Here is a 13349-nt window from a genome sequence, read left to right as displayed (position 1 = left end):
CAGTCACTTCAGTTAAAATCTAAGGCAACATGGTTTTACTAAAGGTGTGCTGTGTGCTGGAGGAAGGAAGTTGTTTGTCCCGGTAAGCCTGTAGTAAGAATTTGTAAGAAGTATAATTTGAAGTTGAGTGAATTTTAATATTCTATTGTATGATGTAGTGCGTTTGGTGAACTTTGTTTAGTGTGGTGGGAGAGTGAGTGACTGGGTGTAATTTTGTTTTGTAGTACCCCTCCTGATGAAGCCAACCGGTGAAACCTGGGTTGGGGGGTTGGTGAACATGCATTTTGTGCAGCAGTGGTGATTAAGAATGTACCCGGAGTAGCTGTAAAGACTACAGTACCACCTTACTAAGATAAGTAGTTATTGTTCCTTTTTTAGGAGCTGTGGATGTTGTTAGAACTTATGTTATATAGTAATGGTGGGTGAGACTGTGAACAAGCAATGATGGTCTCTTTACACAGCTTCTCTGTGATATTTCACTGGGATATAGTTGTAGGTCTGAGCGTTCACTATTAAGCACTATTAAGCATATTTTGTGTGGTCATTTTTTATATACAAAGAGATTTATAGATTGCTGATGGGTGACTAATCAAAGCATTTATTAAAGGTAAATCATGCCAAACAAATCTGATTGAATTTTTTGATTGGGTGACCAGAGAATTGGATCAAGGGCATATGCTAGATGTAATTTACTTGGATTTCAGCAAACCTTTGACAAGGTTCCTCATAGAAGGCTCTTGAACAAACTTGACAGGCTGTAGTTGGGACCCAAAGTGGTGAACTGGATTAGAAACTGGTTGATGGACAGACGCCAGAGGGTGGTAGTTAATGGAATTCGTTCAGAGGGAAAAGTGAGTAGTAGAGTCCCTAAAAGATTGGTGCTGATCCTGTTCAATATGTTTGTGAGCGACATTGCTGAAGGGTTAGAAGGAAAAAGTTTGCCTTTTTGCAGATGATACCAAGATTTGTAACAAAAGTAGACACCGAGGAGAGAGTGGAAAATATGAAAAAGGATCTGCCAAAAGTTAGAGAAATTATCTAATATTTGGCAACTGAAGTTCAAATACAAAGAAGTGCAGAGTAATGCATTTGGGGATTACAAATTGGAAGAAGTCATATGTGCTGGGAAGTGAGAAGCTGATATGCACGGATGGGGAGAGGGACCTTGTGGTGATAGTGTCTGAAGATCTAAAGGCAAAGAAACAGTGTGACAAGATGGTAGCTGTTGCCAGAAGGATGCTAGGTTATATAGAGAGAAGCGTGACCTGTACACTTGGAGTGTTGTGTTCAATTTTGGAGACTGTATCTGGCAAAGGACATAAGACTCGAAGAAGGTGGTGACGAAAATGGTAGGAGGTTTGCACCAGAAGACGTTATGAGGAGAGACTGGAAACCCTAAATATGTATACCCTAAAGCAGGGGTGTCAAAGTCCCTCCTCGAGGGCCGCAATCCAGTCGGGTTTTCAGGATTTCCCCAATGAATATGCATGAGATCTATTTGCTTGCAATGCTTTCAGGACCTCCAGCAAGAAGCTTACTTAGCTTGCAACAAACCTGAAACAATTGCTGAGACCGCTCCAGTGCAAGCCAGCCTTCATTGGCATCCTGTCTCATTTAAGGGCGTTTGAATTTATTTATTTTAAACAAAGTCCTGTATGATACAGTCCCTGGCTATCTAACACATAGTGACTTCCTATTTTGGAATTTCACTTAGTACCAGGACTCTGTTTCACACATGGTGCACTGCCCTTACCAAATTCTCTGTCAAAATACAATTCTTTGTAAAAAGATTTATTTAAACTATCAAAGGGCATTAAAACTCTACTGTAAACAAATGATTGCTATGAGTGAAACAAAAATGAATCATTTTAAATTTAAAGTGCCGGGGGTAGAGGTGGGGTAGGGTGTGTGTGGTAGTAATGCTGAAAACAGCAAAAGGTTTGAAGAGAGCAAACTGTATCCACTGGAAGAGTAGATAGAAAGATTGCGAATACTCATAGTGAAGGCTTGCACCATTAGAAGTGGTTGCTTAAAAGATCAGCAGCTTGATATAATTTGTGAGTCAGTAGTAAGTAGTTCAAACTGTCACACTGTAGGGGTGTTTCCTTATTTGCACCTGAAGGTGAGGCCTCTCTGACATCATCAAGCCTGAACCATTGTTTGCAAGAAATCATTTCAGCCTAAACCTAGCAAGAAGAGAAAGAAGAATACATCTTTGCTGTTTCTGCCTGATGCATTCTGGGTATGTACCATGAACTGTATTCTAGTCAAGGACATCCAGAGCTATGCCTACATGCTCAGCCTGTGTGAATCTCGGGGGAGTTATGGCTCATGTGCTGGTCTTATCTAACGAAGAGATAGATAGATAGATAGAGATAGAGAGAGAGAGAGAGAGAGAGAGAGAGAGCGAGAGCGAGAGAGAGAGCGAGAGAGAGAGCGAGAGAGAGAGCGAGAGCGAGAGAGAGAGAGAGAGCGAGAGAGAGAGAGATAGATAGAGATAGATAGAGAGATAGATAGAGATAGATAGAGATAGATAGAGAGAGAGACAGATAGAGATAGATAGAGAGAGAGATAGATAGAGAGATAGAGCTAGAGCTAGAGAGAGAGAGAGATAGAGAGAGATAGAGAGAGACGGACAGAGAGACAGACAGAGAGAGAGAGCTGGACTTTAAACAGGTCTGGATTCCATCACATAAAGGAAACCTTTGCTGCCAACCTAATTTACAGCTGCACCAGTGGCTGACGAACTCTTGTTCCTGTAGCAAGGGAATTCATATCTTTTGTGCTGAGAAGAATAATTCCGTAGGCCTAATTGGATGGTGAAAATAAGGAACTTATCTATCTTATCAGCTGGGGTTAGATAAAAGTATTCTATTTGTTGTATAGGATAAGGATTTGTAAAGCTACTTTTGGTGATAAACTGTAATAGATGCTGCTAATCAGGTATTATTATTATAAGGAATTATTTAGAGTGTAAGAATTAGTTTTACTCATTTATCTAGCAAGTGTGGTATGATAATTATGTAATGATATATATATATATATATATGTACAGAGACATTGTGAACAATAATTAGTTATTGCTGCTGGCTTATGAATTATATTTTTCTATTTTCATAATAAAAATTCTTCCCATAGCCTTGGCCTCTATTCTTAGTATAAACTGGCTAAATAACGAACCTTGGGAAGGAGGTTTTCCCTAGCATCTGACTAAAACAGGCACATATTTGTTTATGTAACTGATTAGTCATCAATAAATCTTTCTACAACACCTAAACACAATTCAGCATTAAATCTGCACATTAAAATCGGTTTACCTCAGTAAAATGCTGCTCTTCCTTCACTCTTCTTGACTGAAAGACAATTAAAATTATCACAACCAGTGTGCATTAAAAAAAAAAAAAGACTTTTAAAAAATTTAAATTGGATTTTTTAAAATTGTAAAATGCTTTCTTGAGGAAAAAATCTATCTAAAATACATTAGTTTTTAATTATGTAGCATGAGGCTGTATATTCATGCAATGTTTAAATTTTTTGGTAAATGAATTCCATTAATCCATTCATAATGCCATAGGCATGATTTAAATCAAGTCTTTCTGACTTGTGATTTAAATTGATTTGATTAAAGTCAAATCCACCCTGCATTAACTGTACTAAAACAAAAGCAAGTCAGTAGCAACAAGTGCTAACATGATTAATACCTTTTCTAAAGAATATGCAGCTTTGAATTCGTCACTTTTTTCATTCATTTCATCATCACTCCACTCCCAGTCACCATCTTCAGTCTTATGGAGATGACCACTGGAGCCGGGTACTCTTCTAACCTAACAAAACAAAAAACTAGCTATGTATCAGACATACAGATGCAATATGCACAACTATTAAGGGTTTATTAAATAGTTCAAAAATGTATTTCACTGTTGGAAGGAAGCTATGATTTCAAACCTAGCACTCAACTGTGTACTCTATCATGGCATCCATATACAAATCCTCTATAATAAAATCCTAAGCGCACATGCGCACTTAGGACGGTGTGTTCCCTGACAGCATGATGTGTCCCTCCGTGCCGAATTCCATTTTCTAACACGGAGGCAGTGAACACACCAGTGACTCCCTCCTGCCCTCACTCACCAATCGCTGCCGCCGCTCCTCTTCAAAGCAGCCTGCTGAGGTTCGCCGGCCGGCCAGTGAACCTTGCAGGCCGCTCTCCACCTCAATAGCACGCATCAGAGGGAACGTGCTACCAAGGTGGAGAGCGGCTTGCGAGGTTCGCCGGCTGGCTGGCGAACCTCAGCAGGCTGCTTTGAAGAGGAGGGCAGACGCAACGAGAAGGAGAAGGAACGGCGAAAACAGCATCAGAATGAAATACAGTTGAAAGAGAAGGAGACAGCAGAGGAAATTGCAGCGTAAGCTTTGCCTAGTAATACATGGAAGAGCAGCAGTGGTGGCAGCGGTTCATGCCGGTGGGCCAGAAGAGACCAGGAAGCTGGATAGGGGGAGCAGGTAAGGGGTGCTGCTGGACAGGGGGGGAGGTAACAGGAAGGGAGAAGGCCTACTGCTGGACAGGGGGAGCAGGTAATGGGTGCTGCTAGACAGGGGGGAGGTAACAGGAAGGGAGAAGGCCTACTGCTGGACAGGGGGGAGCAGGGAAGAGGTGCTGTTGGACAGGGGGAGGTAAAACGAAGTGAGAAGGGCTGCTACTGGACAGTGGGGAGCAGGGAAGGGGTACTGCTGGACATGGAGCAAGTAAAAGGAAGGGAGAGGGCTACTGCTGGACAGGGGGAGCAGGCAAAGGGTGGTGGTGGACAGTTGAGGAATGAGAGAGACAGAAAGAAGGAAAGACAGACAGAAAGTGGCCAAGAAGAGAGAGAGAAAAAAAGAGACACACACATCTATTCTAGCACCTGTTAATATAACGGGCTTAAAAACTAGTCTAAAATAATCAATTAAATACTTCCTTAATGTTCATGCTTGAGCTTAGTTCATGTTACCTGTTAAAAAAAAAATCTAATTCTTACAAATGCAGTTAATAGAGCGATATTGCAATCTATGGTATTAAGCCAAATAAGAACATAAGAAGTTGCCCCCGCTGAGTCAGACCAGAGGTCCATCTTGCTCAGCGGTCCGCTCCCGTGGCGGCCCATCAGGCTTAGTGCCTGAACAGTGGTCCCTGACTAATTTAGTAACTTATCTCTAATCCCATCCCTATAATCTACCTTTACTCTTATCTGTACCCCTCAATCCCTTTGTCTTCCAAGTACCTATCCAAAGCTTCTTTGAACCCCTGTAGCATGCTCCTGTTTATCACATCCTCTGGTAGCGCATTCCATGTATCCACCACCCTAGATGATTGTAACCTCAGAGACTAACAGAAAGAAGATTATTGAAGGTAAATACCTAATCTTCCATTCTGTTATGTCTCTTCTGGATTCCATATGCCAGGTGATGTACCAAAGCAATGGTAGCAGCTAGGTAGGGACAGAAGAGCCTGTCCTCAACACCGAGGTCCCATAAGTGGCATCAGAACGAGCTGCCACATCCACTTGGTAAAACCGGGTAAAAATATGCAGAGAGGACCAAGTAGCCACCATGCAAATTTCTTTAGGATGGATTGCCCATGACGCAACACTTCTAGTCGAGAGGGCCTTAAGAGAAACCGGTGGCTGCTTGTCACAGGCGATGTAGGACGCGGAAATGGCCATTTGAATCCATCGAGTGATCAAGGACTTGGATGTTGGCCGACCACAGAGAGGCGCAGCAGTCATGACAAAAAGCTGATCAGACAGCTGGAAATCATTAGTCCTCTCCAAATAATGGGGCAAGGCTCTCCTGAAATCCAACTTGTGTAAGATTGATTTTTGTGCTCTGAAACTGTAGAATGAAATTAGGCAAACAAACCTCCTGGTTGACATGGAAGGTGGATAGCACCTTTGGTAGAAAGGAAGGTACAGTATGGAAGACAACTCCTGTGTCCATAATATGGAGAAAGGGTTCTCTGCCTGAAGCTTCAAAATACACCATGCAGAGACAATGTCGACCAGAAAGACAGTCTTGATCGTTAGATCCAGAAGAGAAGCATCCTTCAGTGGCTCAAATGGGGCTTCCCCAAGCCCTGCAGAATGATGTTAAGATTCAACGAAGGGAAAGGATGATGCAAGGGAGGTTGCAAATGAAGCACTTCTCTCATAAACCTGTTCACATCTGGATGAGCAGTAAGCAAACTAGTGCCTCTGCATGCTCTAAAGCACGAAAGGCCTGCGACCTGAACTTTAAGGGAGGTCACTGTTAAACCCTTTTCTAAGCCTGCCTAAAGAAAAGCCAGGACCACTGAAATGAGAGCCCTCTCAGGCTCCACCTGGTGCTTAGCACATCACTGTTGAAAAGCCTTCCAGGCTTTGGCATAAGAAGCATAAGAACATAAGAAATGCCTGCACCGGATCAGACCTGGGGTCCATCCAGTCTGGTGGTCCGCACATGCGGAAGCTCAGCCAGGCGTACCTGGGCGAATACCTTAATCATTTGTATCCCTCAATGTGTCCCGTAAGAAGATGTGCGTCCAATTTTACCTTAAATCCTAAAATGGTGGTTTCCTCCACCACATCTTCTGGGAGAGAGTTCCAGGCGTTCACCACCCGCTGTGCGAAACAGAACTTTCTGACATTTGTCATGGCCGTAACCCCTCTCAGTTTCAGTCCATGACCTCTTCTCCGAGTCACATTTGACAAAGTGAATAACGCTGTTTCTTGCTCTTCTTTCTTTCCCTTTGTCGGTGAGCGAGCTTGCTCCATTTTGTCGATTCCTTTTAATATTTTAAAAGTCTCTATTAGATCCCCCTTCAGTCTTTTCTTCTCAAGGGTGAATAATCCCAGATTTCTGAGGCATTCTTGGTAGCTCAAGTTCTCCATACCTTTTACTAGCTTTGTCGCTCGCCTCTGCAACCTCTCCAGCAGTGTTATATCCTTCTTCAGGTATGGAGACCAGTGTTGGACACAGTATTCCAAGTGTGGTCTGACCATTGCTCTATAAAGCGGCATTATGACCTCTTTCGATCTACTCGCGATTCCCTTCTTTATCATGCCCAACATCCTGTTAGCCTTCTTTGCCGCTGCCGCACACTGAGCCGACGGCTTCAGATTCCTGTCTGATTTCTGCCATAGAAGAGAGCTTCTTTGACTGCAAAAGTGTCAAGATAACTACATCTGAATAACCCTGCTTCATCAAGGCTGATCGCTCAAAACAAAAGCACTTTGGATTCTCCATGGGCACCGGCCCCTGACTGAAGGAGTTGGAGTTTCCTGTCCCGTTAAAGATACACGATCCGCACAACACGGGTGACAAGACCAGTCCGGAGCTACTAGAATCACAAGACTGGGATACGTCCCTATCTGGCGGGTGACCCAACCAACCAGAGGACACGGAGGGAACACAAAGGAGCTCGTGAGCCGGCCAGGGCTGACCCAAGGAGTCCGGCCCTAGGTTTCAGCACTGTGTTCATTGACTGAAAAAGCACCTGGCTTTCGAGTTATCTACTGAAGCCATCAAGTCCATTTGGTTCTGACTCCAGTGCTGCACAATCAGACGGAACACCTTCTGTGAGAGGGACCATTCTTCCGGGTCCATGACCTGTCAGCTGAGGAAGTCTGCCTCAACATTGTCGACTCAAGCAACATGGACCACCAAGAGAGATAGAAGATGTGCTTCCGCCCAGCCAATCAGTATGCGAGCCTCTTGTGTCCCCTTCACATAAGAATTGCCGCTGCTGGGTCAGACCAGTGGTCCATCGTGCCCAGCAGTCCACTCACGCTGCAGCCCCTAGGTCAAAGACCAGTGCTCTAAGTGAGCCCAGCCTCACCTGCATACTTTCTGTTGAGCACCACCACTGTGGTGTTGTCCGAGAATACTTGCACTGCTTTTCTGTCCAGAAGGGGCTGGAGAGTGAGTAACGCCAGACGAATTACCCAGAGCTCCAGAAGATTAATCAACCAACCTTTCTGATGAGGAGTCCATTGACCCTGAATGGGGCAGTCCCCGCTGTGAGCACCCCAACCCAACAGGCTGGCATCCATCATAAGAGTCATCCACTATGATATCCAAAGAAGCCTGCCCTGGCAGAGATCCTCCCTTTGAAGCCACCAGCTCAAGCTGCTGCGAGCTGGCTTCATCCAGGGGAGCAGCATCTAAAGGAGGTGACACTGTGGAGACCACCAAAAGAGGAGGGACTCCTGTAAAGGGCACATGAGAGCTCTGGCCCAGGGGACTGCCTCCAAGGAGGCTGCCATGGACCCCAGAACCTGCTGATAATGCCAGGCTGTGGGAGCTGGACAGTTCAGGAGAGTTCTGATCTGCTGTTGAAGATTGTCTGCATGCCTTGGGAAGAAACACACGACCCTGCCTGGTTTCAAAGAGAAGACCCAGATACTACAAGGACTGGGACGGTGTCAAGTGGCTCTTCCTGAAACTGACAATCCAACCCAAAGCCTGCAACAGAGATATCTCCATCTCCACCGCACTTTCGCACTCCAGACAAGATGGAGCAATCATCCAAGAAAGGATGGACCTGGTTCCCTTGACAGCGGAGAAAGGCCACCATAACTACCATCACCTTGGTGAAAGTGCAGGGCACCGTTGCAAAGCCAAAAGGCAGAGCTACAAACTGAAAATGCTATTGCAGAACATGGAAACACGATACCTGCAATGCTCGGGGTAGATTGGAATATAGAGGTAAGCCTCCGTGAGATCCAAGGATGCCAGAAACTCTCCTGGAGAGACAGTAGCTATGACTGTGTGCACTGTTTCCATGTGGAAATGAGGAATCCGCAAGAAGCAATTGATTGACTTGAGATCCAGAATGGGTCTCCAGTCCTCCAAGCCTTTCTTTGGCACAATGAAGTATAAGAAGTATCTGCCGAAGCTCGATTCGTATTCTGGAACGTGTTTTATCGTTCTGATGTTCAAGACACATTGCAGGTTAGAGCGGACTCCTTTTCTGGCCAACCTGCTGGAGAGTCCAGAAACAAATCCAGAAGCAGGCAAAATAAGTCTATCTTTTGCCCATCCCAAATGATGTCTAGCACCCATTGATCCGAGGAAATGCGAGACACTCCTGGTAAAACTGAGAAAGTCAGCCTCCAATATGAAGAAGTCCCACCAGATCTCGGGCATCATTGGGGCTTTTTAGGAGTAGTAGCAGTAGCTTGGGAACCTGAGGCCTGAGAACGCTTGGAATTGGAACTGTTGTATTGAGGGTGGTAGCCCTGGGAATATCTCTGGGAAGATCCCGCGGATCCTTGACGAAACCTGCGGGAAGAACGAAAATTACTATGGTACCCTCCCTAAGTCTGGCGAGACTTGTTCACAGGGAGAGACTTAGGGCGGCACTTGGCAACACTGATCATGAGGTCATCCAGACCTTTTCCAAAAAGAAGCTGCTCTTAAAAGGAAGTCTGCTTAAAGTAGCTTTGGAAGCAGCATCCATAGAGTCTGTTGTGCAGACACTGCATAAGCCAAGACATTACTAAAAACTCGAATGAGATCATAAAGGGCATCCGCCACATAATCCACACCATCCATCATCAGTTGGGGATAGGCCTGGACCTCTGCAGAGGACGCACTGCGCAATCTCATGTGACAGGCACATGTTGTAAAGGAAGTAGCCGCTGCCACCTTAACACCTAAAGAAGCCACCTCTTTTTCAACATAATGTCCACTCTGCGATCCTGAGAATCCTTAAGTATCACTCCCCCATAACTAGGTAGGGTTGTGTGCCAGATCACCTGCGCTAAAGCAGAATCTAGCTTAGGCTGTTCAAAAACCTGCTGAAAATCAGGAGCCAGTGGCTTTAGAGAGCCAGAAAGAGCTTTCTAGGGTATCCCATTGTTCCATAAGCAGACCAAGAAGCTACGGATGGGATGGAAAAAAGAAAGACAGCACATTAGAATGGTCCATGAGTGAAGCCTGAGATGTGGAAGGTGGAGATTCTAATTTGAACTCATTCAGAACATCAGCAATAAATAGGTGGACAGAGCCATGCTTAAAGAATCTGTGTTTAGGGAATTGAGAGATGTCCTGGCCATTAGCCGCGCTCTTCAATCTTTCCCTAAGCACGGGAAAAGTCCCATTGGACTGGAAAACATCTAACGTCATTCCGCTCCACAAAAAGGATTGCAGGTCAGAGACTGCAAATTACAGACCAGTAAGTCTCACATCCATAGTGTGTAAACTTATGGAAACATTGATTAGACACAAATTAGATACGATTCTGAACAACGAGAGGCTGAGGGATCTCCACCAGCATGGATTTACAAAGGGAAGGTCCTGCCAATCCAATCTAATCAGCTTTTTTGACTGGGTAACGAAAAAGCTAGACAAGGGAGAGTCCCTGGATTTCATGTATTTAGACTTCAGTAAGGCTTTTGATAGTGTCCCACACCATAGATTATTGAACAAGATGAGTTCGTTGGGACTAGGAGAAATATTGACTGCATGGGTTAAAGACTGGCTCAGTGGCAGACTTCAAAGGGTGGTGGTAAATGGTAATCCCTCCGAAACGTTGGAAGTGATCAGTGGAGTGCTGCAGGGCTCGGTCTTGGGAGCCAATCCTATTTAATATCTTCGTACGGGACCTGCCTCAGGGACTTCAAGGTAAAATTACATTATTTGCCGATGACGCTAAACTATGCAACGTAGTGGGCGGAGTTACCGGGCCCAACACTATGACGCAGGACTACTTTTACTGGAGCAATGGTCTAGTACTTGGCAACTGAGCTTTAATGCCAAAAAGTGTAAGGTTATGCACCTTGGTAGTGGAAACCCATGCAGAACTTACACTCTGAATGGCGAGATCTTAACAAGAACTGTTGCAGAACAGGACCTGGAGTAATCATTAGTGAAGATATGAAGACTACCAATCATGTGGAGAAAGCTTCATCCAAGGCTAGACAATTGCTGGGTTGCATCCGAAGAAGCTTTGTCAGCCGAAAGCCTGAAGTGGTAATGCCGCTGTACAGGTCCATGATGAGACCTCATGTGGAGTATTGTGTTCAATTTTAGAGGCCACATTATCAAAAGGATGTGCTGAGAATAGAGTCGGTTCAGCGAATGGCCACTAGGATGGTCTCAGGACTCAAGGATCTCCCATATGAAGAACGTCTAGGTAAGTTGCAGCTATACTCTCTCGAGGAACGCAGAGAGAGGGGAGACATGATAGAGACGTTTCAATATGTTACTGGCCGTATTGAGGTGGAAGAAGACATCTTTTTCCTTACAGGACCTACGGCGACAAGAGGGCATCCGTTAAAAATCAAGGGTGGGAGATTTCATGGTGACATTAGGAAGTATTTCTTCACCGAAAGGGTGGTTGATCGTTGGAATGATCTTCCACTTCAGGTAGTTGAAGCCAGCAACGTGCTCGATTTTAAGAAAAAATGGGATAAACATGTGGGTTCACTTAGAGGAAGTGCTTAGGGGGAGGGTTCTTCAAATGGGCAGACTTGTTGGGCCGATGGCCCTTTTCTGCCATCATACTCTATGTTTCTATCACCCAAATCTAAACTCTAAGGGCGGCTGAAGTGACTAGTCCCAGCAAGGGAAATCAATCAGATGAAATACAGAAGCAGTATCATGAGACAAAAGAAGCATAATATCCGAATGGCAACTATTGCAATCGAGGTTGGCTACAGCTGGATGAGAGGGCTCCTGAATAGAAATCTGTGCCACCAGCACAACCAGCCGAGAAAGACTCAATGCACACGTCAGCTGCATCATACAAGTGGGGTCTAAAGAATACGCTTTCCGGATGAGCTAAATAAAGTCTGGTGAAAGTTCACACCCTGCATCCATGACAGGGCTCTGTTGAGGCACACGCACCATGCCAAGAGAATCCCCAGATTCGGAATGCAGGCATTTTGTACTAGACTCCAAAATGGCCACTGGGCGAGATTTTTTTCTGAAGTCATGGACCCAGGCCGGCTCCCCAGCCCTAGTGTACCCGGAGGAGGCGAAGTCCGAAACTATCACCACATCTCTCAGCGTGCCACGGCACATGTTACATGGTTGCTGGTCTGGCACCAATCCGGCACAATCAATGCACACAATAGAGGGAATAAAGCTAAATCAGAAACTGCAAAGGAGCTAGGGAACAGCACACTCAAATAGGGTGTACAGGCTACAAGGGGTTGCAGGATAGGGACCTGCAAGGCCAAGCCAAGTGCCTTACCCAGTGGACGAACAAAGTGCAACTGTGGGCAGCAGAGTATAGCTTGTAGTTCAACCAGATCCAAACCACGGACCGGGAAGCAGCCAATATACTACCTTGCTGTGCAGCCTCAGCCAGCAAAAAGGGAAGCTAGGCCAGGAACCAGGAGCACAAACCTGAACAATCTACCATTTTCTAGAGGTAGAGAAAAATACTGGAGATTTCTTTGAGCAGGTTATATTGGTGAGTTCACTGACAGGCCAGGTTTTTTTTCTCTACTGCAATCTGCTGGTAGGAAGGTATAACACCCACTTGTTCAGAATTGTGCAGCCATTTTTTTTGTTTTTCTTTATTTCTATTAGTTTTCTTTTTTTTACCATTATATATTTGCTGTACAAGTACTTGCCATTGTTATTGAAAATCTATACATTAATTACAGCCAACAATTTTGCCTTCAATCAGGCAATGCAACATACAGTAAGTAAATTCTTAGCTTGACAGGTAATAAAACAATTACTCAAACAGGCAGCATGCAAGATGAACAGGATTCTAAACAAGAAAAACAAGTTTGCTAATTACCAGCTGGTGGATAGTAAGTGTTAGAAAACTGGCATAAGAGAGATCAACACTAGAATTTGATGTAAGTGAAGACAGTCAGTTGATCATCACAGAAAATACTTACTATTTATATACAAACATAAGCAATCAAATGATGAGATAAGAATATTCAGCTCATTGCATTAGCATCAAAGTAGAGAATGTTTTACCTAAAAAAAAATGGTTAAAATCAAAGCAGCCTCTTGAATGTTTAATGTATAGCGCTGTGGAGAATGACACGTTGACAAAATTCATCACCGTTCCCGTCTCTGCGGATAACCGCGGGAAACCATCTTCATGTCATTCTCTAAGGAGAGAGGGAAGAATCAGAGTATGAATGGCCACAACCACTGACCCGCAAGCTTTGCTTTGAAGAATACTGGTGTAGAAGGATTGAGGTTGAAACAGACACTAGAAAATGACATGGGATTATTTCCCACGGTTATCCGCGGGGACGGGAACGGTGATGAATTTTGTCACCGTGTCATTCTCTTGTGTCTGGTAGCGCTACAGAAATAATAATTAGTAGTAGTAGTAAAGGGAACCAAAAATAATTTAA

General features: G+C 44.5%; 1 protein-coding gene across 6 annotated transcripts in view; it reads right to left on the bottom strand.

The window, feature by feature from the left end:
* STK39 (serine/threonine kinase 39) overlaps window positions 1-13349 on the bottom strand; it is a 238268-nt gene that overhangs the window by 72960 nt on the left and 151959 nt on the right. For all 6 annotated transcript variants that reach the window (XR_004539616.1, XR_004539615.1, XM_033946332.1 and 3 more), the window contains exons 11-12: window positions 3702-3824; window positions 3318-3353 (exon numbers count right to left, since the gene is read on the bottom strand). Coding sequence is in view for 4 of the 6 variants with exons in the window: in XM_033946332.1 (XP_033802223.1) it covers window positions 3318-3353; window positions 3702-3824 (159 nt within the window). In the remaining 2 variants the exon portion in view is untranslated. The remainder of the gene's footprint in view (window positions 1-3317; window positions 3354-3701; window positions 3825-13349) is intronic.

The sequence above is a fragment of the Geotrypetes seraphini genome, chromosome 5 (genome assembly GCF_902459505.1).
Source record: "Geotrypetes seraphini chromosome 5, aGeoSer1.1, whole genome shotgun sequence".
Classification (NCBI taxonomy): domain Eukaryota; kingdom Metazoa; phylum Chordata; class Amphibia; order Gymnophiona; family Dermophiidae; genus Geotrypetes; species Geotrypetes seraphini.
This window is presented reverse-complemented; position numbering and strand designations above follow the sequence as displayed.